The sequence below is a fragment of the Bos mutus genome, chromosome 5, assembly GCF_027580195.1.
Source record: "Bos mutus isolate GX-2022 chromosome 5, NWIPB_WYAK_1.1, whole genome shotgun sequence".
Lineage (NCBI taxonomy): Eukaryota > Metazoa > Chordata > Mammalia > Artiodactyla > Bovidae > Bos > Bos mutus.
Window position 1 is genome coordinate 99,593,411 of NC_091621.1, and position 27,331 is coordinate 99,620,741.

Consider the following 27,331-nt stretch of genomic DNA (forward strand, 5'->3'; position numbering starts at 1 on the left):
AGGAGGCGGGGCAGGCGGGCGGTGGTTGCTCGGACATCACAGCCACAGTGGGGCTGGGGGCCGGAGGATTTCTGGGTCACTGTTCCCGAACCACACTGCCGGGGGCTGGACTGGGTTCGGGAGCCGCATCGCCTCCCTGGGACCTTCCCGGCTGCCTTCTGAAGAACTTGACCCCTTCTGGCGCTCCTCCGCGCCCCACCGGGACCCTAGCGCCAAATACCGCCCCACGGGCTGCCCGAAGGGTCCAGGCCCCATTGTCCAGGTCCCCACCGTGGCCACTGGCCCCTTGAGCGCCAGTTCTCCCTACTCCCCTTCCCAGGCAGGACCACCAACGCCTCCAGCAGCCGCTCTTCTCTTGTCTGGTCCGTGGAGGTGGTTGGTTACCATGGTGAAGCTCGCAGCCAAATGCATCCTGGCAGGTGAGTCTGAAAACTTGCGGGCGAATACAGTGTCCGAAATCCAGAGACTTCGTAAATTGTTGAGAGCTTTTGTTCACGTAAATTATCTACCGTCTTTCCCTTTCTCTCTCTCAAAGGCGAGTTAATGCAATTACTGATATAGTAAATTCCATTAGGCATGGGATAATTATCTTCCAGAGCACACTTGTAGCTGCGGCTGGTTTCCTTCGCTCCCTGTCATACTCTGAGACCACCGTTACCAATTGGAGCTGTATTCAAGAGGAGCAGACTGGTTTTTAAAAAAAGCAGGCTAAGCACACCATAAGTGCTTCAACTAAACCATGTGCTGTACTCCAAAGTTAGGCATCAGTGACTTAGGTGGTCCTTACTTACGGGAATTTTTTTCCTTGACCCTATTCTTCTGAAAACAGGGATAGGAGACAGTAATGTCCAGCTGACCAGTGTTTGCAAAAATACCATGTATGTTGTCTTTAAGACCCAAAGTTATGGTTGCTGCCCCATAAGTTTGAGGACATAAATGTTGAATCCCCCAAAAGTGGGTATCTGTTTTGCTGACTGATACATCCCAAGCACCCAGAACATACAACTGGAACATAGGAAGTATTCAGTAAACATTTGTAGAATGAATGCATATGTGGCATGCATATTTATGGTGTTACTGCTCAATGTTACTCCAGGTAACATTTGCCTGGATTATGGACCTGGGACCTCAGAGCACAGATGTACTTTCCTGAGTCTTTGCTACATTGCCAGGCACATATATTTCATTTAACCCTTTCACAGTAGGTAGCACCCTGGAGCGGAGAAGGTGATGGCACCCTACTCCAGTACTCTTGCCTGGAAAATCCCATGGATGGAGGAGCCTGGTGGGCTGCAGTCCATGGGGTCACTCAGAGTCGGACACGACTCAGCGGCTTCACTTTCACTTTTCACTTTCATGCATTGGAGAAGGAAATGGCAACCCACTCCAGTGTTCTTGCCTGGAGAATCCCAGGGGCAGGGGAGCCTGGTGGGCTGCTGTCTATGGGGTCGCACAGAGTCAGACACGACTGAAGTGACTTAGCAGCAGTAGCAGCAGCACCCTGGAGTAGGGCTTCCCTGGTAGCTCAGCTGGTAAAGAATCTGCCTGCAATGCAGGAGACCCGAGTTCAATCCCTGGGTCGGGAAGATCCCCTGGAGAAGGGAATAGCAACCCACTCCAGTATTCTTCCCTGGAGAATCCCCATGGGCAGAGGAGCCTAGCGGGCTACAGTGCATGAGGTTGCAGAATCTGACACAGCTGAGCAACTAAGCACAGCATGGCACCCTGGGTTAGATGCTGAATTGTTCTGACCTCATTGAGGACTGAGATGAAGTCTGTTGCCCAAGGTCCTAGCCGGATTCCCACCCCCCAGATCTGCTCACCTCCATAATTCTTAACTTGTGTTACTGTTGAAACCTGTGACCTTTCCAGGTTTTTCTGACCAATTCAGGAAAGAAGCAGTGAGAGATTATATAGAGGAAAAGGAGATTATTTTTCTTAAATTCTTCTCTTTCAGACTGAAAGGGGTGGTGTTTGTAATGACTTTTCCAGTTTGGAAGTAAAAGAGTCACACAGAAAGATGACTGATCGAAGTCACTCAGATCATGCTGGAGCAAAAGAAATGAATGGTCTTCAAAAGCAGTGTCTAGTTTCCAGAGCACCAGCGGGGGCAGTATTGTGCAACAAAAATAATTCCACAGATTGGCTGTGTCCTCTTGGACAAAGCACTTCTCTGAGCCTCAGTCTCCTCATGGATAAGATGGAGATGTTTTTCTCTGAAGTTAGATTTTTTTTTTTTTTAATGGGCTTCTCTCTCTGACTGTTCTTTCTCCTATTTCTTTTTTAAATCAACTTCTATCACGAGGCAACTTACTGAGCATCATCTTTGTGCCTGCGCTGTGCTATACCCTCAGCACAGGTCATCTCAACAGCTCTGTGGGGTCAGGATTATCGTCATTCTCCTCTACAGATGGGGCAGCTGAGGCCCAGAGAGGTTGGGGCATTTGCCCTGGGTCACACAGCTGGATTTGGCTGAGCTGGTATCTAGACCCAGGTATATCTGATTTCCAGGGCTTGTTCTTAGCCCCACAGGCTACCATCTCAGGCCTTGATTCTAGACTCCTTGTCCTTTATACTCACACTCTCAAATACTAGTTTTACCTGATTTCATCCATGGCCTTACAAGTTGTTCCTAAACTCCAACCTAGCCCTCAATCTGTAGCCTCCTTTTGAGGCCTTAAGAATATCTATCTCATCTTGGAAGTTTCCAGGGACAACAGACCTCAGTGCAGTGAATCGCTATGCACAGCCCATCTCCACCCCACCCCCACCACACGCACCTCCTCCCGCACTGACCAGTTGTTTAAATGGAGTCAATCTACGTCTGTTCTCTCACAGAACTAGCTACCAAAGGTCCTGATGACTCAATTCAAGTGCTTATTCAGTCCTCATATTTATTGAGCACCTACTATGTGTAAGTCACCACACAAGGTGCACTGGGAATCTCAGGATGAACCCAGCCCACTCCCACACTGAAGGAAACCCTGGGTTGCACACAAACACTTATAACGCAGCAAATACCCTTTGTGTGCCAGCTCCCAGAGGCATACCTCAAGGCACGGCTGCTAATTGTGCTGCCTCAGACGAAGAGAGAAAGCAACACTTAACATTTATCTGTGTTTTATGTGCTTCCAGATCACTTAAATATTACTTAATATATGTCAGGCACTGTAGATGTTAACTCCTTAAATCCTCATAATGATTCTCTGAGATGGATATTGTTATTCCCCATTTTGGAGATGTAGCAACTGAGGCCCAGAGAGATTACAGAACCAAGGTCACACAGCTCATAAGCCTTGGAGCTGGAATCTGTGCCCTGAGTACCATGTACTTAGTGCCTCCTGACAGACATGGGGGTGATAATTGTGCCTCCCTGGAAGGTTGCTCTGACAAGTCTCATGCCACCAGCAGTGAGCCACAGTAGCCAGGCAGGTAAAGACAGGACCGAGGGATGACCTTCAGAGGCTGGTCATCAGAAGGACATTCTTTGAGCTTTGCCTGGCAGAAAATTGAGCGGGATTAGGATTTGTATTAGGGAGACCTAGAAGAAGATTTTCTTCGAGGAATTTTCAGGGAGTAAGAGAATAGGAGGGTAGAGCCCAGATCTTGTGTAAGGGATAGTCGGAGACAGGGTTGGAAGGTGGAGAAGGGTACACAGTGGAAAGCATCTTTGGACAGGCTCTGTGAGCACATCACCAGGGGAAAGCTCTGCTTTATGAAGGCCTGTCTGTTGATGCCAAACTCAGGGTGAAAGAAAAGCAGCAAGAAAAAACAAAAAGGAAATAGGGCCAACTGGGAAGTTTTTGCAGTCCAGATCTAGTCAAGAAAACAGAAGATACATTAGGCATTTCAGCAGAGAGGTTTTAATGTATGGAATTGGTTCATCGGGTGTCAGAGACTGAAAAACCCAGGAGACAACATTGTCATGACACTGAAGGGGTAGGTAGAGATCAGCGTTGTCAGAAACTTAAAGAAGAACCTCCCCCACCCCCCGAGCCAGGATCCAGATTTCCAAGGAGGGGACACTGCCCGGCTGGGGTGGTACCCAGTGTGTGATGTCAGCACTTGTCATAGATCACTAGGACCCATTGCCCACTAGCCGGGAGCTCAGTCCTGGGTTTAGGGAAAGACAAGTCCAGCCCGTCCCAAGGGGCTTTGTCTTAAGATCACTTCTATTACTGAGTGCTGCATGAGGTAGGGTCCAGGCAAAAGCTGAAACTGCACTCAGTGTCTAGATAGTGAGGATTTAGCACGGGATGTTCATTAAACACCTACTGGAGGGCGGGGAAGACAAATGGGAACAGCGAGGCAGCACAGAGGAACTGCAGGAAGGAGCCTCACCCCAGGGCTGCAGGAACAGAGGGAAGATGGCTGGGTATCAGAACCCCGAAGCTCAGAAGGGCCTTGGAATTGAGCTGCAGATCTCTGAGAAGGGGACCCTACCCACCGATGCTAATGTCTCTGAGGGGGTGTACTCAGGCCGGCCCAGAAGTGCAGAACCACAAACAACACAACTGAGGCAGCAGCCGACCTCTGCTGCTGGGGTGAAGACCATCACTAGGAGACTGCTAGGAGAAACTGCAAAAGAGGAGAAGGAGCAAGTCCCTCTTCCTACCCCCGACCAGCCTTCCACATTGGAAGAGTTCTTGAACTCACATTGGCAGAGCCTGACAGGAAGCCCCTGAGTGTGACAGGAAGCCCCTGGGAGACAGAGAAATGTGAGTGCGGAGCCCCAGCCCCCAGCATCACAAGGCAGACCACGGATGGGTGAGTTTGGGGCTGAGACAAGAGACCCAGTTGAAGTTCAAGGTAACTAGGGCAGTGTCAGCCCTGACAACAAAGGAAATTCGGGCTGGAGACCCAGTGAAGGATGTAAGGAATAAAGAGGAGCTGCCTGGGCGTGGGAGGAAGGAGGTGAAGACTTCAGAGGCGACTGTGGGTGAAGTCTAGGGACAGTGAGAGTGAATGGTGAACAGAACAATGAGACGGGGGCAGGACCACTCTGGCCCCAGTGTGGCTGTGGACACACTTGAGACTGGGTGAAGGCCCCGCGTTGCAGTGAAGACACCCGCAGGTTGTTGGAAATGCAAAGCTTGGGAGATGGATTGTGGCACGTGAAGTAACAGCAAAGGTAGCAAGAGTAAATGGGACAGAGTGGATGGGGACTAAGGATGGATGCACAAGAATGTCCACATGGGGGAGGGGGAGGAGCAGCGGGAAGACCAAGCCAGTGCAGGCTCACCAGGGCCAGAGGGCTGCTCTGACCCTGGTGGAGGAGGAGGGATGCTCCTTCACGCTGACATCTTTCAGAGACGTTAAGGAGCATGAGGACTGAGGGAAAACCACTGAACTTGGCAATTACGAGGTCACAGGTGACCTTGCAGATGGCACCCTCTCCATCAAGCAGTGCACCCGTCGTCCCCTGTCCCCACCGTCACCCCTGGGTTCAGCTTCCTCCAGGGAAGTCCTCCCTGCTGACGAAAGCCCTCATCAGCTTCTCTCCTCCCTGCGCCCTCAGACACCTTGGTTCTCAGCTTGCATTATTTGAACTTGCACTTGTCATCTTGTTGCTCTGCAAACGTGTTTATCGGCTGGCTCCCCTTGCTGCTCATGCTCAGATCCTTCCTTAGCCGACACTGGAGGTTTTCCAGAAGTATGGGGAACTCTGACTGACAGTTGGAAGCAAGATATATGAAATTAACCAGAACAAATCTGTGGGGAATTTCACAAGCGGGAGGAGTCAATTTCCAACTGGATGCAGAAACAAAATTGAAGTCGGGAGGGTGGATACAGTCATCTCCTGAAAGGCTGCAGGGATGAGGACCCGCAAGGGCAGTTTAGAAATGGGCCAGAAGGGTCCCTGAGCTCTAGGAGAGGGGTGGACTGGCAGAAAGAGTATGCTACTGGAATCCTGGGCAGATTACTTAGCTCTCTGAGTTTCAGTATCTTCATCTGTCAAGTAAGGGGCCTGGGAAGGAGTGAATGAGTTTGTATCAATGCATCTATAATGGAGGCTCAACCCATGTTGGTTCCCTTCTAAGAAGTGGTAGCAGATAGAAAAGCAAGACCTTACTAGCTCATTCAGACCCAGAGAAGTCAACGTGAAAGGAAATGTCACAAGTAGTCAAGTAGTTGTCTCACATGAGGTGACAGAAGTCAAAACTGAAAAGTGAACAGAGCAGCAAGCTATCCAGGAGTCAAGTAAAAGGAACGTTGAGCCACCCATGATGTGGATTAAGGTGAGGATATGACATCAAAGGATGCAACTAAGAAGGCTGTGAGCTTGATGGCGATTTTGCTGAGGATCAAAGGGGTGAGAAAGCAGGAGACAGGTGTTCCGCCAAGGTGCTGGGTGATGGAGGGAGAGTCAGTGTGAAGCTCAATGTGGAAAAGATCTTGCAAATGAAAACAGCGTGGTATCAAAGGAGGCCACGCAGAGCCACCAGTGGGGGTGTTGGGAGGGCACAGGGGAGTGAAGGATGAGCCCTGAGAGTCTCTAGCACCCCTGGGGGCCCGGGAGGAACTCCAGAACAAATTGCCCCTGCCACCTTGTGGAAGGTCCAGGTCTCAGACTTGAAAATGTGACATTAACTTTTAGTTTGGAGGTACCAATTTATGGGGCTGTCCACTGACAAAGTTGAGGAGATGGACCCGGTAGGTATAAGATAGACTTAGAGGAACCAGTGGCTGTTGCCAGAGGAACCAGTGGCTGTTGCCAGTAGACTTGGAGGAGAGGCCCTGGGAAGATGGGTCCACAGTGGTTGCAAATGGGTACCAGGAGGTGGAAGTGGAAAATGTCCTTTGGAAATGGGTTTCAGGTGGCACATGTAGTCCCTGACTCTCTGTCATAAATATGGTCCCACCTAACTCTCACCCCCTCTGCCCCTCAGTAATTATGCAGGATTCTAAGGATGAATGCTCTAGCTCAAAGTGGTTTAGTCACCTGAACCCGTAAGTCTGTGCCTGGTCATACCTCCTTGCCTTCAAGTGTGTTAAGTCACTTCAGTTGTGTCCAACTCTTTGTGACCCTTTGGACTGTAGCCCACTAGGCTCCTCTGTCCATGGGATTCTCCAGGCAAGAATACTGGAGAGGGTTGCCATGCCCTTCTCCAGGGAATCTTCCTGACCCAGGGATTGAACCCATGTCTGTTACATCTCCTGCATTGGCAGGTGGGTTCTTTACCAGTAGCGCCACCTGGGAAGCTTTTTACCTTCAAGACTTCAAAGTAAATTCAAGTTTGTAAGGAACAGGTTTTCCCCATCAGGTATGTTTCAGTGGAAGAGTCTCAGTTCTGTTTCCAGTGCTCAGAAGCTCTCCTTCGACTCTGTTACCTTCTGGGTCCGTTTTTGCAGATGAAAGGATTAGCCCGGAAGAAATGAGGCTGGTTTGGAAAATGGGTCTCACAGACCCATTGCCCTGCCAGCAACCCCAGGGCAATTTCCCATGAGAATCAGGCACGTTTTCTCTGAGAACTCATTGAAGTTTTTCGGTTTCCAGACTAAGTTTCTGGAGTGGGAGATCCTTGAGTCAAATCAGCGTGAAAGCAGTGTTTTTCTTCTACTCTGACCTCACAGGAGACCCCACCGTGGGCAAGACCGCCCTGGCACAGCTCTTCCGCAGCGACGGGGCCCATTTCCAGAAGAACTACACCCTGGTGAGATGTGGGTGTCTTAGGCCTGGCAGAGGCTTAAAGAGAAGTGATCAGATAACCCTAAGGGAGTGACTTTCCCAGTGTCCTTAAGAAACCCTCAGAGACCTGACGAATGGCCACAAGCCACAGGGTGCAGAGCCGTATGGAGCAGACTAGCCTGTGGTCAGCTGGTCACCACATACAGCTTGCTCGTGGGCAGGGGGTTGGACGAGACTAGGTCCTCTCTGACTTATGCACAAGAAGTGAGCCCAGAACACACACCGGAGCCAGGGACACGCCTCCCAGGGTGGGGTGCTCTTCCTGACAACACACCCCGTGGGGCCCCCTGACGTGTGTGTTCTTCCTTTTCCTCCGCAGACAACAGGGGTGGATCTGGTGGTGAAAACAGTGCCAGTCCCTGACACGGGGGACAGTGTGGTGAGTGGTCCCTTTGCTCCCCCTGAGGGAGCTCAGTGCTGCCCCAGCTCTGCCTGCGGACTCCGGGGGTCACTGTCCTCCACTCTGGGAGAGAAGCAGCGCTATCCCTGGGGAACAGTGATTTCCTAGCTCTCACCTTCTGAGGGAAGGACTTCAGTGGAGAGACATAGGGCAGCTTTTTTTTTTTTTTTTAATTGGATGTAGTTGATAAAGTTGTATTCGTTTCAGGTATACAGCAAAGTGAATCAGATATATAGATATATATATATATATATATACACACACACACACACACATATATATCTCAGTAGTTGCTCAGTTGTGTCCAAGTCTTTGCGACCCCATGGACTGTAGCCCTCCAGGCTCCTCTGTCCTTGGAATTCTTCAGGCAGGAATACTGGAGTGGGTTGCCATGCCCTTCTCCAAGGGATCTTCCTAACCCAGGGATCAAACCCAGGTCTCCTGCATTGCAGGCAGATTCTTTACCATCTGAGCCACCAGGGAAGCCCCCATATATATATGTGCGTGTGTGTGTGTGTTATATATATACACTCTTTCAGATTATTTTCCCAATGGGCCATTATCGACTATTGAGTGGAGTTCTCTGTGCTATACAGTAGGTCCTTATTAGTTATCTGTTTTATATATAGTAGTGTATATGTGTCAATCCCAATCTCCCAATTTATCCCTCCCCCTGCCTGCCCCCTGGTAGCCATAAATTTGTTTTCTATATCTGTAACTTGATTTCTGTTTTGAGGATAAGTTCATTTGTACCCATTTTTTATAATCCACATTTAAGCAATATCATATGATATTTGTCTTTGACATAGAACAGTTTTAAGTAGCAATAGTTTTATTAAGCAAAACAAGAGTATCCTCTTGAGAAAGAACAGGTTGTTTGGAAATCAGAAGCAGCCCCTCAGTGGTGTACAGTTGGGGTCTTTAGAGTGGTGGTCCCTCCCTATGCCCTGCATCATCTGACTGACAAGTTGATTGACAGCTTTAGGTTCTAAGAATTTTTCTCCTCATGCACAGTCACCCATAAGCACCCAAGTGTAACCCACAGCAGGGGAGGGGGCAGAAAGTGCAGTGCTAATTTATTACAAATACAGCATAATGAACCCCTGGTTACTTTGAGTCACCATTTAGGTCTTGGTGTGCCTGTGCCAACCTGTGCTGGAGGTTTTATCTTGCTTAATTTTGCTAAGGCTGGAAATTTAGCAGTAGTCCTTGACTAGGAGAGGTGGTCAAGGACTAGGAGAAGAAGGATCTCTGGGCATGCTCTGGTCACCAGTGTCCAGGTGGGAGAAGGAAAGAGGATCATGTCCAGGATGGAGCAGGACCTGCTCACATCTGACTAGCTACCCAGTAGTGCCAGGACTTGGTCTAGACCTGTCTGAGCATTTGGGAACAGAATGAGAGGGACATGGGAAGCACTGTAGGGAAGGGATGAAGAAGAGGAGGTGAGGCCAACAATTGCCAAAAGAAAAGAAGACTGGGAGCTCAGAGGTACATATTTCAGCTGTGACATTGCCATGGCCAGGTTCCCTCCTGAAACAGTTAATTGTTGTTGTTCAGTCACCCAGTCCTGTCCAACTCTTTGCAACCCCATGGACTGTAGCATGTCAGGCTTCCCTGTCCTTCACTATCTCCCGGAGTTTGCTCAAACTCATGTCCATTGAGTTAACAACCAGGACCTAATTATATGACTGTCTCTACCACACCATAGTTTTGTAATGATTTGAAGAAAAGAATAAAGCAATATCCTGATTTTCAGTTAGCAAAAGTGAGGGGATATTTTGTAACAGTATTTGGTGACTTGGGCTGCCATATATTACGTTATTAATAAATAGAAGTCTATATTCAGTTAATAAAATCTATAGAGAAAAAGAAGAGGAAGTGAGAAAGACTGGACTCTGGACCTCACCCTTAGAACTTCCTGAGTATCAAAGTTCCTAACCCACATCTCTCTGTGGTAAAGCTCAACCCTTGAAATTGAATTCCAAGCTGTTACGTTTGCCTGTGGGCTTCCCTGGTGGCTCAGTGCTAAAGAATCAGCCTGCCAATGTAGAAGATCCCTGGGTCAGAAATATCCCCTGGAGAAGGAAATGGCAACCCCCTCCAGTATTCTTGCCTGGGGAATCCCATGGACAGAGGAGCCTGGCGGGCTACAGTCCGTGGGGTCACAGAAGAGTCAGACACGACTTAGCAACCAAACAATAATGTTTGCATGTACTTTCCTGGAGAGAAGGTTTAAGAATCGCCAGATTGTCAAAGCAGTCCATGAGCAAAAAGCAATTTTAAGTACCCGAGATGCAGTGAGAAGGGATAAAATGAACGCAGCTATCGCCAATGTGCAAAGCAGAGGATGCTGCTGACCTTCAGACAGCGTGTGCTGGTCACCAGAGCCAGTGGGAAATTACAGGGACACTGGGGGAGACTTCCTGGATGGCAGCAACGGGGAGGGGCTCTCACCTGTGCCGGCGAAGGTTGGGACACGGGCAGGAAGGGTCATCCTGAGCCCTCCGCCAGCATCAAGCCTCAGCTGTCCAGAACCCTGACAGACTGTCCTACTTTAAATGCCTTCCCCAGGCCTCCTCCGTGACCTCCTTTAAACAGGATCGTTTTTCAAGATTTGAAAATCAATTTGGTTAACAAAGTGCAGAATGACCTTTCGGAAACCAGAGCACTTGTCAGCCTGTTTAGCATTCTGTTCTGCCAGGTGGGGAGTCAGCTTGTTCCTGGTATTTTTGCACTCAGGGTTAGAAGAGGTGAGACGCCACCCAGAAGGGGCTGCTTGGGGTGGGAAACAATTGTACCTGAGTTCGTTCCTCTTCTCATCCTCTTCTGCCTGCAGAGGACAAGAGATAAATGTATGTGCACATGTGCATGCATGGATCACCCTGAAGGTAAGCAGGAGTCCTATCCACGTGTGCAGCCAGGGGTTTCCTCAACTTTCTGAGACCTGCCTTTCTGATTCCAGGAACTCTTCATTTTTGACTCGGCCGGCAAAGAGCTGTTTTCTGAAATGCTGGATAAATTGGCAAGTATCAGTCTTTTTTCTAACCTCCGCCTCCCTCCAAAGATTTGCCCCTTAACAATGCCACTGCACTCCAGTCGCCAGGAAAGGTGACCGTGGCAACACTCTTTAAGGGTCATTCCTCCCAACCTTGGGGCTTGTGGCCCCTTGGCAGGTAAAGCAGCTTTTGCATGTGATTTGTGATTGCCCTTCCCCCCAACTCTGGACTAGCTGGGCTCCCAATGTGCCAGAGTACCCTCCGACTTGGTGACCCTCTTCTCTTAGGCAACCACCTCCTACGGATGTTTTTTTCAGTCCTCCTCCTGCACTAGTAGTAAAGAACCTGCCTGCCAATGCAGGAGACTTGAGAGACTCAGGTTCGATCCCTGGCTGGGGAAGATCCCCTGGAGGAGGGCACGGCAACCCACTACAATATTCTTGCCTGGAGAATCCCATGGACAGAGGAGCCTGGCATATAGTCTATGGGGTCACAGATTCGGACATGACTGAAGCAGCTTAGCATGCATGCTACCTCCTAGGCCTGGAGCAAAGATTTCCTTCCCCACTAGGGGGTGCCCTCGAGGTCCCATAGCCTGACTCCCCTTCCAGTTCAGTTCAGTTCAGTCATGTCCGACTCTTTACAACCCCATGGACTGCAGCACACCAAGCCTCCCTGTCCATCGCCAACTCCCAGAGTTTACCCAAACTCACGTCTATCGAGTCGGTGATGCCATCCAACCATCTCATCCTCTGTCATCCCCTTCTCCTCCAGTCTTCAGTCTTTCCCAGCATCAGGGTCTTTTCAAATGAGTCAGTTCTTCACATCAGATGACCAAAGTATTGGAGTTTCAGCTTCAGCATCAATCCTTCCAATGAATATTCAGGACTGATTTCATTTAGAAGGGACTGATTGGATCTCCTTGCAGTCCAAGGGACTCTCAAGAGTCTTCTCCAACACCACAGTTCAAAAGCATCAATTCTTCAGCACTCAACTTTCCTTATAGTCCAACTCTCACATCCATACATGACCACTGGAAAAACCATAGCTTTGAATAGACAGAACTTTGTTGGCAAAGTAATGTCTCTGCTTTTTAATATGCTGTAGGTTGGTCATAACTTTTCTTCCAAGGAGTAAGTGTCTTTTAATTTCATGGCTATAGTCACTGTCTACAGTGATTTTGGAGTCCAAAAAAATAAAGTCTGTCACGGTTTCCATTGTTTCCCTGTCTATTTGCCATGAAGTGATGGGACCAGATGCCATGATCTTCATTTTCTGAATGTTGAGTTTTAAGCCAACTTTTTCACTCTCCTCTTTCACTTTCATCAAGAGGCTTTTTTGTTCTTCTTCACTTTCTGCCATAAGGGTGGTGTCATCTGCATATCTGGGCTTATTGATATTTCTCCCAGCAATCTTGATTCTAGCTTGTGCTTCATCCAGCCCAGTGTTTCTCATAATGTACTCTGCATATAAATTAAATAAGCAGGGTGACAATATACAGCCTTGATGTACTCCTTTTCCTATTTGGAACCAGTCTGTTGTTCCATGTCCAGTTCTAACTGTTGCTTCTTGACCTGCATACAGATTTCTCAGGATGCAGGTCAGGTGGTCTGGTATTCCCATCTCTTTCAGAATTTTCCACAGTTTTTTGTGGTTCACACAGTCAAAGGCTTTGGCATAGTCAGTAAAGCAGAAGTAGATGTTTTTCTGGAACTCTCTTGCTTTTTCAATGATCCAGCAGATGTTGGCAATCTGATCTCTGGTTCCTCTTCCTTTGCTAAAACCAGCTTGAACATCTGGAAGCTCACCTACTGTTGAAGCCTGGCTTGGAGAATTTTGAGCATTACTTTACTAGCGTGTGAGATGAGTGCAATTGTGCAGTAGTTTGAATATTCTTTGGCATTGCCTTTCTTTGGGATTGGAATGAAAACTGACCTTTTCCAGTCCTGTGGCCACTGCTGAGTTTTCCAAATGTGCTGGCATATTGAGTGCAGCACTTTCAGAGCATCATCTTTTAGGATTTGAAATAACTCAACTGGAATTCTATCACCTCCACTAGCTTTGTTCATAGTGATGCTTCCTAAGACCCACTTGACTTTGCATTCCAGGATGTCTGGCTCTAGGTTGGTGATCACACCATCATGTTTATCTGGGTTGTGAAGATCTTTTTTGTACAGTTCTGTGTATTCTTGCCACCTCTTCTTAATATCTTCTGCTTCTGTTAGGTCCATACCATTTCTGTCCTTTATTGTGCCCATATTTGCAAGCCCACCCCATCTAGGTTTGCTCTGGGACCCGCCCCTGCTGCCCAGGCTCCTCCAGCCGGAATAGCCTTCCTCTTAGGATCCAGTTTGCTGTACCTTCCAAGGTAACAGTTGTGCTAATCTGGGCCAGTGAGCTAATTAGAAGGTTTGAGATCTCCAGAGCCCCTGCCTTTCCAAGAACAGCTACATTTTAATAGAAATTTTTGCTGCCCCCCTCCTTTTTTTTTTCTTTTTTTTGTCTAAGAGAAATAGATCTAGTGATGGTAATTTCACACAGGGCTGGCCTCATGCATGAGTTCTTGGTGTTTTACCACGTGCCTACGTAATGGCCAGCACTGCCTGGCGGAGGGGATAAAGTGTCTGGGGACATCAGGGCCGCCTGCTGCCCATCCTGGGTCTGCTCACTGAGGCCTGGAAGAAGAAGGTCTCTCCTGCATGCTCACAGAGGTGGTCAGTGTGGCTTCAGCTAGACTTCTTGAGTTAGTCTGTGAAGTGAAGGTGTAAGGGCATCATCAATTTAGTCTAAGTTCCTCCCATCCTAGAGGCCTGCAGAGCCAATTCCAGGCTGACCTTCCAAGGACAGCTAAAAGGAAAAGGCTTCTCCCTCACACCTTGGGAGGTGATAACACCTTAGAAATAAACCGGTCTCTAATTGTGCATAATGGGGGTCCCCAGAGACCAGGACAAGTATCAGCACGGTCCCATAGCCTGTGCCAGGCAGCAGGTTGGCCCAGGACTCTGAGCAGCCCCAGAAGGTGCCGGCTCCTGAGAGCTTAGCCTTGGTTCTTAATTGGGACCATGAACCCTGTCCAGTGGCCGATCTGGTTTGGATTAGGGCTGACATACTGCTGGAGAAGCAGAACATACCCTTTGCATTTTAAAAAGCTGACCCTTATTAAGAAGATGTTAGCAAACCAGCTTCCAGCAACTGGCTAATGAAAAAAAAGGATGCGCTTTCAGGCCTGCAGAGCAGAAAAGCACATCAACTTGCATAAGAGTGGGCCCTCGATGAGAACAAGTAGCAGAATGAGTTCATGGAACCGAGGCAGACAAAGTGTTTCTGGGTAGAGAAAGGCATCAGCTCCACCCTGGTGTTTGAATCCCATGTGACCTGGGCAAGTCAGTTACCCACTCTGAACTTACTACCTTCAGCTACATGGTAGGGATCTTCAGACCAGCCCTGCAGAGTTGGGAGGTTTCATAGTGACACACAGAAAATGCCCAGCAGAGAGCCTGGCATGGATTCAAGCTCTCGCCATCATGGTCACTGCGCCTAGGCCTTCCCATTCATACCTGTGGATAAATCGTTTTCATCCATGGGTGTGGCTCAGTTTTCTGACTCATATCCCCTTTTGGATTTTTCATTTCCCTGCACTCACGTGTCCCTTCCCTTAGAAGGCCACATTGCCTCCCCGCCTAGAAGTCACTTTCTCTGTCAGTGACGTGTTCGAATCCTGTCTGCCTTGCCTAGTGGGAGAGTCCCAATGTCTTGTGTCTTGTCTACGACGTGACCAACGAGCAGTCCTTCACCAACTGCAGCAAGTGGCTGGAGAAGGCTCGGTCTCAGATTCCAGGGACCACCCTCCCAGGTAAGAGCTGCAGGCATCCAGGGTTTCCAGCAGCTCCTCTGTCCTTCAAATTCAAGGGCACAAGGTCACTGCAGAGGTACCTGTGGGTGCAAAAACAAGATGCTCTGGGCTTTGGGTGTAGCAATCTGGACTGTACCCTGGCTCTGCCCCTTCGGAGCCCTTGCAACCTCAGTAAGTTGCCACACCTCTGAGTCTGTAAAATGGACCTGGTGATGCCCATCTGGCAGGGTTGTGGAGCAACTCAAACATACTAAGGGGAAGGTGTTGGGATATGAATGCGAGTTGTTTCTGGAAGGCTCACCCCAGGGAAACAGCCCTCATTTTCTCCTGTATGTGGGGCACCAGGAAACATGCAAGGCCCGCTGTCACTTCTGAATGCTCTCAATCAGTTTATTTCTCATCCCTATGTGAGATCAACAAATTCTCCTCATTAGAGACCAAGGAAAGCAATCTCCAGAGGCAGGCTCAAAAATTAGCTGCAGCGGATACAGCTGGCAACAGAACTAAATTACCTCTGCATCCCTGACTCCAAGCCCAGCCCTCAGATTAGTATTAATGACCGTTTTGAAAGTTTGCTCCATGCGCTAGAAATGATCACAAATGCTCACATCGGTTTGGTCCTTGCCTTCACAGCACTCGGAGCCTTAAGGAGACAAGACAGGCAGGTACCTTCAAGATCTAGAAAAGGGGTTGAACAAAAACTGCAGGTGGAAGGGCATGCTGCCCCCTCTGCCTCCGCCCCTGGGGCCCAGCGCAGAGTCTGCTGGTGCTCACCACCTGGGGTCAGACGGCCTCTCTCAGATGACATTTCACACCCCTCAGAAGTAGGCTGCTTGCTGTTTTTTCTCTCCAGCTGTCCTCCCAGACAGCCATGGTTATAATGTGATGCTCTGATTGTCTCTTTCGAGTAGGTGTGCTGGTGGGGAACAAGACAGACCTGGCGGGCAGGCGAGTGGTGGATGTGGCCCAGGCCCAGGCGTGGGCACTGGGCCAAGGCCTGGAATGTTTTGAAACATCCGTGGTAAGTACCGCTGCTTGCGCCATAGCCCCAGTCTGCAGCAGGGCCTTGGCTGGAAGCAGTTTTTCACGTGACCTTGCATGCATCAAGTTGTTACCACACCATACGCAGATTTGGAGCTGATGTTACATCCTTCGCCTGAGATCTCGTCTCAATATAGCAAGAGTCACTCGTGGTTACAATGAAGCGGATCAGCCAGCCAGCCCTGGGAAAAGCTGGATACCAGTTAGTAAGGAATACAAACGTGTTGTGTCCAGCCACAGTGCCGCCGGACGTCTGCAGGAGGCACGTGGTTATGGCATTGTTGGCACATTATTTTATAGGCCCTCAGAATCAGTCCCCTGATCCAGGAGCTGTCCCACACTTCCTACTTCCTGATGGGGTGACGATGCACCAGGACTGGGACCCCCGACTTCTGGTTTCCCTCACTGCTTCCAGTCGCCACCTTGCTGCAGCCCCAGAGTGACTCCAAGCCACAGGAGCCCTCAGGAATTGGGACAGAGTGGTTTGTTCCCAGCACTTTCAATGCGAGATATCATGATTTTGGCGTGTTCACAGTGTCACATGAAGCCCCTCCTGTATGGGGAGTTCTGAGTTCCCAGCCTCCCTGCAGCCAGGGTGCAGGCATGTGACCCAGGCTATACCAGTTGGATGAACGTTTGTGCGATGATGGCAGGGAATCAAGTGAACACTGCCCCCTGCAGGAGCCACCCAGAAACATCCACTTCAGAGCCAGTAGGGGCCAGGGGCCAACCCCTTCCTGGGGCTCCTGGGTAGACTCGCCACGCCTGGCACAGCCTGAAACATCCCTAGTGGTCATTTGGACCTCACTCCCGGCCCTGTGGCCTCTGGCCTTGATTCTTTGGTTCTCTCAGAGAGTCAGTGGGCTACTTAATAAATAGCCCTGAGGTCGTTTTCTGCTCAAACTCCACTTAAGTTACAGGTACTCTTGTTGCATCTACAAAACTCGATGGGTGCTGCTGTTCAATTCCTATATGGCGGTGAACTGTTTTTTTTATTTAGCTACATCGGGTCTTGGTTGTGGTACATGTTGCACTGTCATGCGGATCTTCCATGGTGGTACACAGACTCTCCAGTCGTGGCACGCAGGCTCGGTAGTTGCAGGGTGCAAATTTAGTTGCCCTGTGGCATATGGGATCTCAGATCCCCAACCAGGGGTCGAACCTGCATCCCCTGCATTGCAAGGTTGAGTCTTAGCCACTGGGCCACCGTGGAAGTCCCTGGATGTGAACTTGTTAAACACCCCAAAGCAGCATGCTTTCCTTAGGGAAAGTGTAGCAAGTAAAATCGGGTGCTCTGTCCTCTGATGGTGAATAGAAGCCCTATCTGTGGGCCCCTTGAGTGTTATTTAACCTTTTGTGCCTCAGGTTCCTCACCTATTAAATAGGGATGATAAAATATATTCCTCATTGAGTAATAAATATGAGAATTAAGTCAGATGGTGAATATAAAAACACTTAGCACAAAATCTGGGGCACAGTAAACGCTCTGTCAATGTTAGCTTTTTTTAAGTGTAACTATTCCCCCCAGTAATCTCATTTATACTATTATTACTCACCAAATCTTTGTATTCCTAGACTGTACGGAGGTAAATGTCAGTCTTGCCTCTGGTCCAGTAATCATAAATGCTGCATTAATGAAGTTCCAGTTAGTGAGCTTTTACTGTACGGAGGGTTACCCACGTTGTACGCAGCACGCCTTTGAGCAAAGCAGTAACTCTTCCACCCACAGCAAACAATACTTCATTTTCCCTCCTCCTCCACTCACATTCATGAAATTGCCTCCTCACCCTAATATCCCACGTTCTCTGGAATTCTTGATAGAACTCAGAAATTAACCTTCACTCCCAGCTTTCATCACGAGAGACCACTGGGCTGGACGTTCAAGCTCTGGTCAGGTGTTTACCTCTGCACGATTGAAATGGGCGGGTGTAAATGATGTCTGGGGAGGCTGCGGCTCACACTTGATATTAACCGTGCAGGTTAACTAGTCCCCCCTGAGCTGATGCCAACGAAGCACCACCAGCAGCGCGGTTAAGAAAGCTGTAATTAAAAAGGAAATACAACCAAATGCCATTTGAGACTTAGCCAAGCCCATCTCTTCCTCTCTTCTTACTAAATGCAGCCACAGTTGTCTTACATGGCCATTTGTTTTGTTTTATTTTTTATTGGAGTGTATTTGCTTTAAAATGTTGTGTTAGTTACTGCTGTTTGATTTTCTTTTTTCTTTATAGTTCCATCTTCACAACATACTCATTTTAAAACGGGGGGTTTTGTACCCTTTGATCACCTTCACCCCTTTCTCCTGCCCCCACCCTCACTGCCCCTGGCATCCACCAATCTGCTCTGTTTCTGAATTGTCTTTTGTTAGATTCCACTTATAAGTGACAACATAGCAATATTTGTCTTTCTTGTCTGGCTTATCTCACTTAGCATAATGCCCTCAGGATTCATCCACGTTGTCACAAATGGCGGAATGTCCTTCTCTTTTGTGGCTGAATAATATTCCTCTGTGTGTGGCCCGCATTGCCTTTATCCACTCATCAGTGTACACTTATGTTATTTCTATGTTGTGACTGTTGTCGTGGATGAAGAAATCTCTCCAAGATAGTGCTTTCATTTCCTTGGTTACAGACTCAGAAGTGGGTCTGAGTCTGAATCACATGCAACTCTATTTTTAATTTTTGAGGAACCTCCATCCTGTTTTCCACACTGGCTGCACCAGTTTTCATACCCAGCAACAGTGCACACGGCTTCCCATTTCTCCACATCGCCACCAACACTTGTTATCTCTTGTCTTTTTGATGATGGTCATCTTCACAGGTGTGAGGTGACATAATGTGGTTAATTTGCATTTCCCCGATGGTTAATAATGTTGAGCGCCTTTTCATATACTTGTTGGTGCTTTGAATACCTTCTTTGGAAAAATATCTGTTGCTGATCCTTTGCCCATTTTTTTTCATCATAGTATTTATGTTTCTGCTGTTGAGTTGTACAAATTCTTGTGTGTTTTGGATGTTAATCCTTTATCCGATGTGTGGCTTGCAAATACGTTCTTTCATTCCGCAGGTTGCCTTTTCATCTGCTGATGGTTTCCTTGGCTGTGCACATGCTCGTTAGTCTGCTTTGGTCCCACTTACTGATTTGTGCCTTTGTCGCTTATGCTTTTGGTGTCATATTCATAAAACCATAGCCAAAGCCAGTGTCAAGGATCTTTTCCCCAGTGTTTTCTTCTAGGAATTTTATGATTTCATGTCTGTAATTCATTTTCAGTTAATTTCTGTGAGTGGTGCCAATTAGGGTTCTAGTTTCATCCTTTTGCATGTGAATATCTGGTTTTCCCAGCACTGTTTACTGAAGGGACTGTCTTTTCCCCTTTGAGTATTCTTGACTCCCCTGTCAAATATTAGATGGCCGTATCTGTATATGGTTATATCCAGGCTCTCAGTTCTGTTCCATTGCTCTTTGTATCTGTTTTTAATGTTAGTGTCATATTGTTTTGAATACTGTAGCTTTGCAGTATGGTTTGAACAGGAACTATGATGCCTCTAACTTTGTTCTTTCTCAGGATTGCTTTGGCTATTTGGGATCCTTTGTGGTTCCTCTTTGACTTCCTGACACCCCTCAATATTTGGCATTTTCACACCAAAAAAACTTAAAGCATTTCTTTAAGCAGAAGTTAAAAAATTTTAATGCATTGTTTACTGCTCTAAGAAGTTGGGCAATACTAAATAAAAGAAAGTTCAAGAAAGATCCATAGGGATGGCTTCTCTTGCAGAAAGAAGAGAGGAGGGGAACTGGTGTTTGCACCGTGTACCAGGTGTTTTGTTTTGTTTTTTTTAGAATATAGAAACTTTATTATCTCCTAAGCAGATTAGAGAAGAAAAAAATTATTAATTTGAAAAATGGAGAAACAAATACTTCTCGCTAATGAAACTTGAACAAAGCTTACATTGGGCTTTGAGATGTTAAGTAGTTCGTACAAGGCTACCGCAAGTTGTGGGACATCTACGAAAATTTTATCTCATTGTTATCTTATGCATTCTTGTATACATGTTATAATGAACATTGTAGATATCAATACTACTATATAAACTATATAATTTCTTTGGCAATGACATAAATACACTATTGAAAAGACAAAGACTGTCAGCATGAATTAAAAAAAGAAATCACCAACCAGACTGAACTACGCTGCTGCTGCTAAGTCACTTCAGTCGTGTCCGACGCTGTGCGACCCCATAGACGGCAGCCCACCAGGCTCCCCCGTCCCTGGGATTCTCCAGGCAAGAACACTGGAGTGGGTTGCCATTTCCTTCTCCAATGCATGAAAGTGAAAAGTGAAAGTGAAGTCACTTGTCATGTCCGACTCTTCGTGACCCCATGGACTGCAGCCTACCAGGCTCCTCCGCCCATGGGATTTTCTAGGCAAGAGTACTGGAGTGGGTCGCCATTGCCTTCTCCGAGTACCAGGTGTTTTGCACACATTATCTATTTAGGCTTCCAGCAGCCCTGCTGCTCTCTTTATCTCACTGGTGACAGACTCAGAAAGACTGCGTAGCTTTCTCTGGTCACCCAGCTAACAAGCATAGAACCAGAACTAGAACACAGCCCTGCCCAGCTCGATAACCTTCTCGAAGGGGCTATGGCCTCCCACAGAGCCCACTCTGGGAGTCTCTAGGGGGAGAAGAAATGGCAACCCACTCCAGTGTTCTTGCCTGGAGAATCCCAGGGACGGGGGAGCCTGGTGGGCTGCCGTCTATGGGGTTGCACAGAGTCGGACACGACTGAAGTGACTTAGCAGCAGCAGCAGCAGCAGCAGGGGGAGAATTCTAGGTCAGATTAAGCACTAGTCTGACCCTGCTCTAAGGATTCTTCATGCAAAGCAGACCTACTCTACAGGTGTCCAAAGATGTCCGTGAGACTATGATTTGTCATTTAACAAAAGGACTCCTGTCATTGGCAAGCCCTCCTAGTGCATTTGGAAAATGGTTCCGTTTACATCTGCTACTTCAGGAGCACTCCATGTGTATAAAAAGGCTTGTCTCCATTGAATTCCCTACTTTTTATGTTGCATTTTCCCTAAGATATAGCTTTTAAGAGCTTTCAGGTTCATTTAGAAATCCTCGAGTGTGTGCTTTGCCAGCCTCATTCTCTTCCCATTCGACACTTAACTACATTTTCAACCGAGGTAATGTTTTGCTGTTTGACATGTCCTAGGATGTTACACTCTGTACAACCCAAAGCACCTTGCAGATACAACTGAGTTATTCCTCTTGGTCTTGCTGGAGAGTGACAGCCTTCTGGTCCTTGGTAGTTGTGAACTTAGTATCGACACTTGTCTGGGCCGCCAGCGGTCCTCTCATTCCTCAGCCCCCTCTCCACACTGACACCTCTGGTTCTTCTGCTGGTGACTTGTCTCTTCTACCTTGGGACTTGCCTTCCCGGAAAGTCCAGTAACTTTCTCTGCAGGATCTGGTTTCACATACCTGTTTCTGTCACCCTGTCTGGCAGAGTGGAAAGGCTGCTCTTCTCATACTTGGAGCCTCTGAATTATAGGCTGGGCTCTGCCTAAGCCAGCTGGGCCACTGCACGCCTGGCACCCCAGACCACTGTAGAACAGAGGCTCTGAGCTTGATAACGTCGTTACATACTTTGGTTTGGAAATCCTTCCATTTTAGTGGGACTATTTCATTGTCTCTTCTCAAGACTGCACTTTTGCCAGCAGGCAAGGATTGTCTGAAAACAAGTACTCGTGAATTCATAGTTTGAGCTACTGTCTTGAAAGTAGTGGGTGCTTTCTTCTGCCAACTTATTTCTTTAAAAAAATTTTTTTTAAATACTCATGGGCACACACATAGAGGGTGACTGCTGCTGCTCCTGCTAAGTCACTTCAGTCATGTCTGACTCTGTGCGACCCCATAGACGGCAGCCCACCAGGCTCCGCTGTCCCTGGGATTCTCCAGGCAAGAACACTGGAGTGGGTTGCCATTTCCTCCTCCAATGCATGAAAGTGAAAAGTGAAAGGGAAGTCGCTCAGTCGTGTCCGACTCTTAGCGACCCCATGGACTGCAGCCTACCAGGCTCCTCCGTCCATGGGATTTTCCAGGCAAGAATACTGGAGTGGGGTGCCATTGCCTTCTCCTATAGAGAGTGACAAATGATAGCTAAGTGGAGAGAGTATCATTTTCTTTCCCCCAGAGCTTGTCATGCTCACCCTATAGGGCAGGTTCTTCCCACGGGATGGAGAAAATCTAGGGCAAGTTCCAGAACTTTAATCTCTCAGATAATAAAAAATCCTTGGGGCACCTTTAGTCACAAAATTATTCATTGTTTCAGTTATAAAAGTAGCCAGTCCTGAGTGACTGTCAAAATTCTTGATTTAAAGTCAGCTCCACCCCCTGAGCCTGCTGTGGGAAGCAGGACTGGGCTTCTGCGTCTGTGTTTCTACACCTGTGCTTCCCCTCCAGCTCTCTTTGCTGGGACCTGTTCTGGCCCTTCTGGACTTGCCAGGTGTCTGAGATGCCCTCCCTACCCACATAGGGGGCGCTTGCTCACCTGCAGCTTCCGCCTCACAGGTGACACCTGCTCACCTTTCCTGCAACCTCCGTTCCAGGCCATCCATTGGTGGTGGAACCCATCACCCTCCTGGGGGCTGTCCCTGGGAGGTCCCTTTAGGACAGCTTCACACTGGGTTCCTGCAGGGCCTTCTGCTGGTCCAGGGAAGCACGGCTGCAACCCCAGTTTGACAGAGGAGGTAGTGCAGACAGTCTTTCCTGTCCTGCTCAGCCATCCAAACAGCCAGCCCCAGCCTCACCTCAGTGCTTTCCAAGCCTGGGCCCAGCACCTTCCTAAGTCCCTGGGCTGTAGGCTTCTCTTGGGACCCTCCCACTGACCTCAGGGTGAGGGAAAAGAGAAGCGCCCACATCCCATCCTTGGGGAAATACCACAGCACACACACACCCCCGCCTCCATCCTGCTTGGTCCTCCCTCCAGAGCATGCCATCTGTTGTTTTGCTTTGACCTCTGGGACCTCAGGCAAAGCTAAGTAAGAACGAGTCTCGTTTTGATGTCCTGTCACACAGAGTGAGACTAGCTAAAAGCACAGGCTCTGTGGGAACATGTCTAGGTTCAGACCCAGCTCCATCACAGGCAAGTGTGTGGCTTTCGGCAAGCCATCTTCATCTCTCTGCATTTCAGCTGCCTTCTTGTAAAATGGGCGGAACCGTAGTAGCTGCCCCGAGTGCTGGGAAGAAGAGGTTGGGTCACAGGTCGGAGCGCCTGACGGGAGGAGGGGATGGGGAATGCCAGCTGTCTGTGACATCCCTAAAGCCAGCCAACCCTTCTTCAACTTGTCTCTCCAGAAGGAGATGGAAAACTATGAAGCCCCCTTCCACTACCTGGCCAAGCAGTTTCACCACCTGTACCGGGAGAAGCTGGAGGTTTTCCAGGCGCTGGTGTGAGAGGCTGGCCATACCGTTCCCTGCGGTGGAACCCAGCCCTGGGCTCCGTCTCCTCGGAAGATGGGAGAAGATGGAGCTGCCTGGCACTTCCAGTCTATTGTGACAGCTTTAAATAAAAGGAGAAAATGGAAAAGCAGCAGCTCGTTCCGTTCTTGGCCAGGGCAGCCCTGGAGCCATTTTACACATTGGCCGCTGCTCCCAGAGTAGCACCAGAGCCTCCAGTGGTGGCAGCTGGCCCTTGGGACAGTGGGCATCCTGCCCTCCCCGAAGGACACTCCCCAACAAGAGCCCACCCACAATTTGCCACAGTCGAGATGCTCAGCTTGGATGTTGCCGCCTGGCCGCGAGGCTGATGGCCCTCTCCTTGTTCTAACAGACTCAGCTTTGCTGTCTGTCTGCCCGCTTTCCAGATGCCAGAGCTCCCTGGTGATGACTACTGTCCCTGGCAAAATAGTGCCCTCTGCCGGCCGCCCTGGGTGCCTCTTCTTGATAAAGACCCAGCCCCCTCCCAGCTGCCAGGAACCCTGAGCACCCAGGGAGCCAAGAACGAGGCCACTTTCCTTTAATGACCCCGCCTCTCAGCGAGCCGGGCAGCAGTCGTAATTCTTTGCACTGAGCTTGACTGTTTTCCATCCTATCTCTGCTGCCAGATTAATCTTCCTAAAACACCACTTTCATCATTTCACTCCCCTGATTAAAGACCCACGCAAATTCCTCAGTGCCTCTTACATCAGGGCTACGGGCCGAGGTCTGGTATCACAGCCCACCTCCGACTGTCACCCTCACACCGGAGTCTTGGCTTCTTTCTGTTCCAGTGCCCCAGAGGGTCATAGGCCTCCTTCAGTCCCCCACTGGGTGGGAGTGGAGATGTCCAAGCACTGGCTTTGAGGGTAAACAGACCTGGGTCTGTCCCAGGGATAGAGATGAGAATGGAAATTACTCTCATTCCTGTTTATGACCTGCCATGTCTCTACATGAGCTGAGCATGTTACACGTACTAGCTAATTTAAAATTCACAACGTGGAGTCTTTTTCCCACTTTTACAAATGAGGAACCGAAGTCAGGATCACAGACTCCAGAGCCCAGCCCACAGCGGCCACCCTCTCCTGAGTCCACCTGAGCTTGACCAGGAGCAGGAGGCGGTGATGGCTAGGCTGCCCCTGAAGGTTATTTCAGAATAGCATGTGAAGGGCATCTGACACAGTGCCCACCACCTCAGGCCCCTTCCTCCCCGTCCTGTTACCTCTCAGCACAAACTCACTGTAGCCACAACCGTCCTCCCACCAAGACATCCTTTCAGAGGGTAGGGGCCTGCGATGTGCCGGACATTTCTCTAGGCACTGGTCATTTCAAGCTGTTGGTCTTTTGGCCCATGTTCCAAGGATGGGAAGATCTACAATAAACAACCAAGGAGACATGGAGGGGACGTTTCCAGTTGCTCCAAAATTCATTACCCAGACCCACAGCTGTGGCCAAAGATGCTAAGAAACCCACTTCCTAAAGAGATCACAGAAGGCTGGAGCCAGGCAGCTTCCTCAGGGGTGTCCTGGAGGTGGCAGAACTGGCCCTGCTGCCAGGAGCCACTCCAGCCCCTCAGCTCCTCGTTCTTTCCTGTTTACATTAGAACCTCAAGTCGTTTAGAGGAGGAGGCAGTCAGAGTGGATGGTGTTGGTGAATGGGTACCACTCCCTCTCCAGCCCCACCCCCAGAACTAGGCAAAGGAGACCCCCCCCCCACCCAGGAGAATCCTAAATCCAGACAGAGGATGCTGCCCAGAAGAGGAGGCTGACATCTTGCTCCCCACCTGCATGCTTGCGGAGCTGCAGGAGCCTGGTGCCAGCTGCAGGGATGGGCTGTTGAGGGCGTCCTTGGGGGAGTTTGGCACGCATCCTCTCAACTTGTGCAGGGCTCCCTCCAGGGAGACTGGGGAGAGGGGGAGAAGCCTGCCGGCCAGCAGGGGAAACCAGTGCCCCACCTCCACTGCTCAGGGACCCCCAGGGCTCATGTAGGGAGCCACATGGAGGGTGGGACCCTCCATGTGGCAAAGGGCCCCTGCAGGAGAGGGGCTCTGGCTCCCCCCACCCCACCAAAGAAGTTGGCAAGGGGTGCCTGTTCCATTGGCAGGACTGACCCCTCCTGGGGAAAAGCCAGCCACAGAGGAGGCTCCGCCCCCAAGGAGCCAGACACCCCATCTCCAGAGGGATTTCAGCAGGTAGAACCCAACCAAGGGAGGGCCTGAGAGGAAAGAAGAGGACCCACCCTCTGCCCTTCTATTCAAGTTGCCCCAGAGAGACGGGGAAAATCTTGTGTTCCCCCCGGCATTCCAGAAAGGAGCTTTGAACCAAGACTTGGAGTTTTAAACTGGCCTGGTCTGAGTTTTAATAGCTAGGAGAGCCTGAAATGTGCTGGAATGCCCCCCCACCCGCATCATGAAGACCCAGTGGGAAGCAGGACTTGGCAGAGCGTGTCAGGATGAAGCAATTAGAAAAAGTAAGACGAGTTAGGCTTGGAGCCCACTGACTTGAGATCCCCCAGTCCACTGTGCTGTGCTGTGCTTAGTTGCTCAGTTGTGTCTGGCTCTTCGTGGCCCCATGGACTACAGCACTCTAGGCTCCCCTGTCCTTCACTGTCTCCCAGAGTTTGCCCAAACTCATGTGCACTGAGTCGGTGATGCCATCCAACCATCTCATTCTCTGTGGCCCCCTTCTCCCACCCTCATTCTTTCTCAGCATTTGGCTCTTCACATTAGGTGGCCAAAGTATTGGGGACTTTGAGGGTATAGCAAAAATTCCTCCCCTCGGGGAGCTTACATTCTAGTGGGATGATAAAAAGGTTCACTTGAACAGAGAAGTCCTGCAGTCTGACGGATGGTAACAGCAGGGGGCACAGAGGGTATGCCAGGGAGAGGGTGGCGATAGGAAAAGGAGTCTAGAAAAGATCCTCCGGAGAAGGGGATTTTTCAGCAAGATCTGAACGAGGGCAGAGCATCTGACCCCCTCTCAGTGTGGTTGGTTCATGGGCCCTTTAGAAGTGGAAAGCCCACTTTCCACTTTCTTTACCTGATGACTGATACTGGGACTCAGCTGTATGCATGGACTCCTGGGAGACCTGAAGATGAATGGGACTCAGCGTCTGCCCTGGGATCAACTACAAGCCATAGGAGAGAACGATGAGCCAGTGCTTCACTTCTGAACCCCAGTGGGGCCCCAAAGCACCAGCGCCAGCTCCCCCAGCAATGTGAAGGAGGCGCGCAGGAGCTGAGCACTTCTCCCAGGGTCTTTGAGACATCCCCTCCCCTCCACAGTTTCCTTCCTTCTGCAAGGAGTGGGCTGGGGGCGGGCACCCGGCCTCTTTCTATTCACTTCTGGCTCTGTGAGGCTGACCCCTCTATGGTAACTTTTGCTGACTGCTGCCATCGCTTGGGTTCCTACCAAGAGGGCAGAGAAGCCCAGGTGCCTGGAGGGTGGAAACACAGCGGGGCCTGTCGTGTTTTGGGGTGATCATTTATAAACATAGACCCCAGTTCCAACACGGGCTCTCAGGCACTTTGCCTGCCCAGTCCTTTGTTGGGGTCCCACCATGGACGGGTTCCCCATTCAGATATGGATGGGATGGGAGGCAGCTCCAGGGGGTGTCCCTGCGCCCAGTGGTTCACCCCCTGACACTGACACATGAGCACCAGCCCGTAGTTTCCTATGGTTAGGAAAATGGCCTTCGTTAGACGGTCTTCTGCAAAGAGACTCAGAGAGCAGGAGGCTACCTGCTGTAGCTAAAATACGTGCATTCTGATGCTAAAATGTGTCTTTTTTTAGGTTTCTTCTGTTAAAAAAAAAAAACACACACATTTTGGCTACACCAAGGCTTGTGGGATGTTAGTTCCCTGACCAGGGG

At 49.4% G+C, this 27,331-nt stretch overlaps 1 protein-coding gene across 2 annotated transcripts; it reads left to right on the top strand.

The window, feature by feature from the left end:
- Positions 1–23,570, top strand: IFT27 (intraflagellar transport 27). Of its 2 annotated transcripts, XM_005887460.3 has the most exons (7): positions 1–419; positions 7,576–7,655; positions 8,010–8,069; positions 11,053–11,112; positions 14,822–14,939; positions 15,851–15,960; positions 23,342–23,570. In XM_005887460.3, the coding sequence occupies exons 1-7, from the start codon at positions 386–388 to the stop codon at positions 23,438–23,440; spliced, it is 561 nt and encodes a 186-aa protein (XP_005887522.1). In that variant the 5' UTR covers positions 1–385; the 3' UTR covers positions 23,441–23,570. The 2 variants fall into 2 exon arrangements, with proteins under 2 accessions (XP_005887522.1, XP_070227455.1); XM_070371354.1 differs by lacking the exons at positions 1–419; positions 7,576–7,655; positions 8,010–8,069 and adding an exon at positions 8,776–10,978.
- The last annotated feature ends 3,761 nt before the right edge of the window (positions 23,571–27,331 follow it).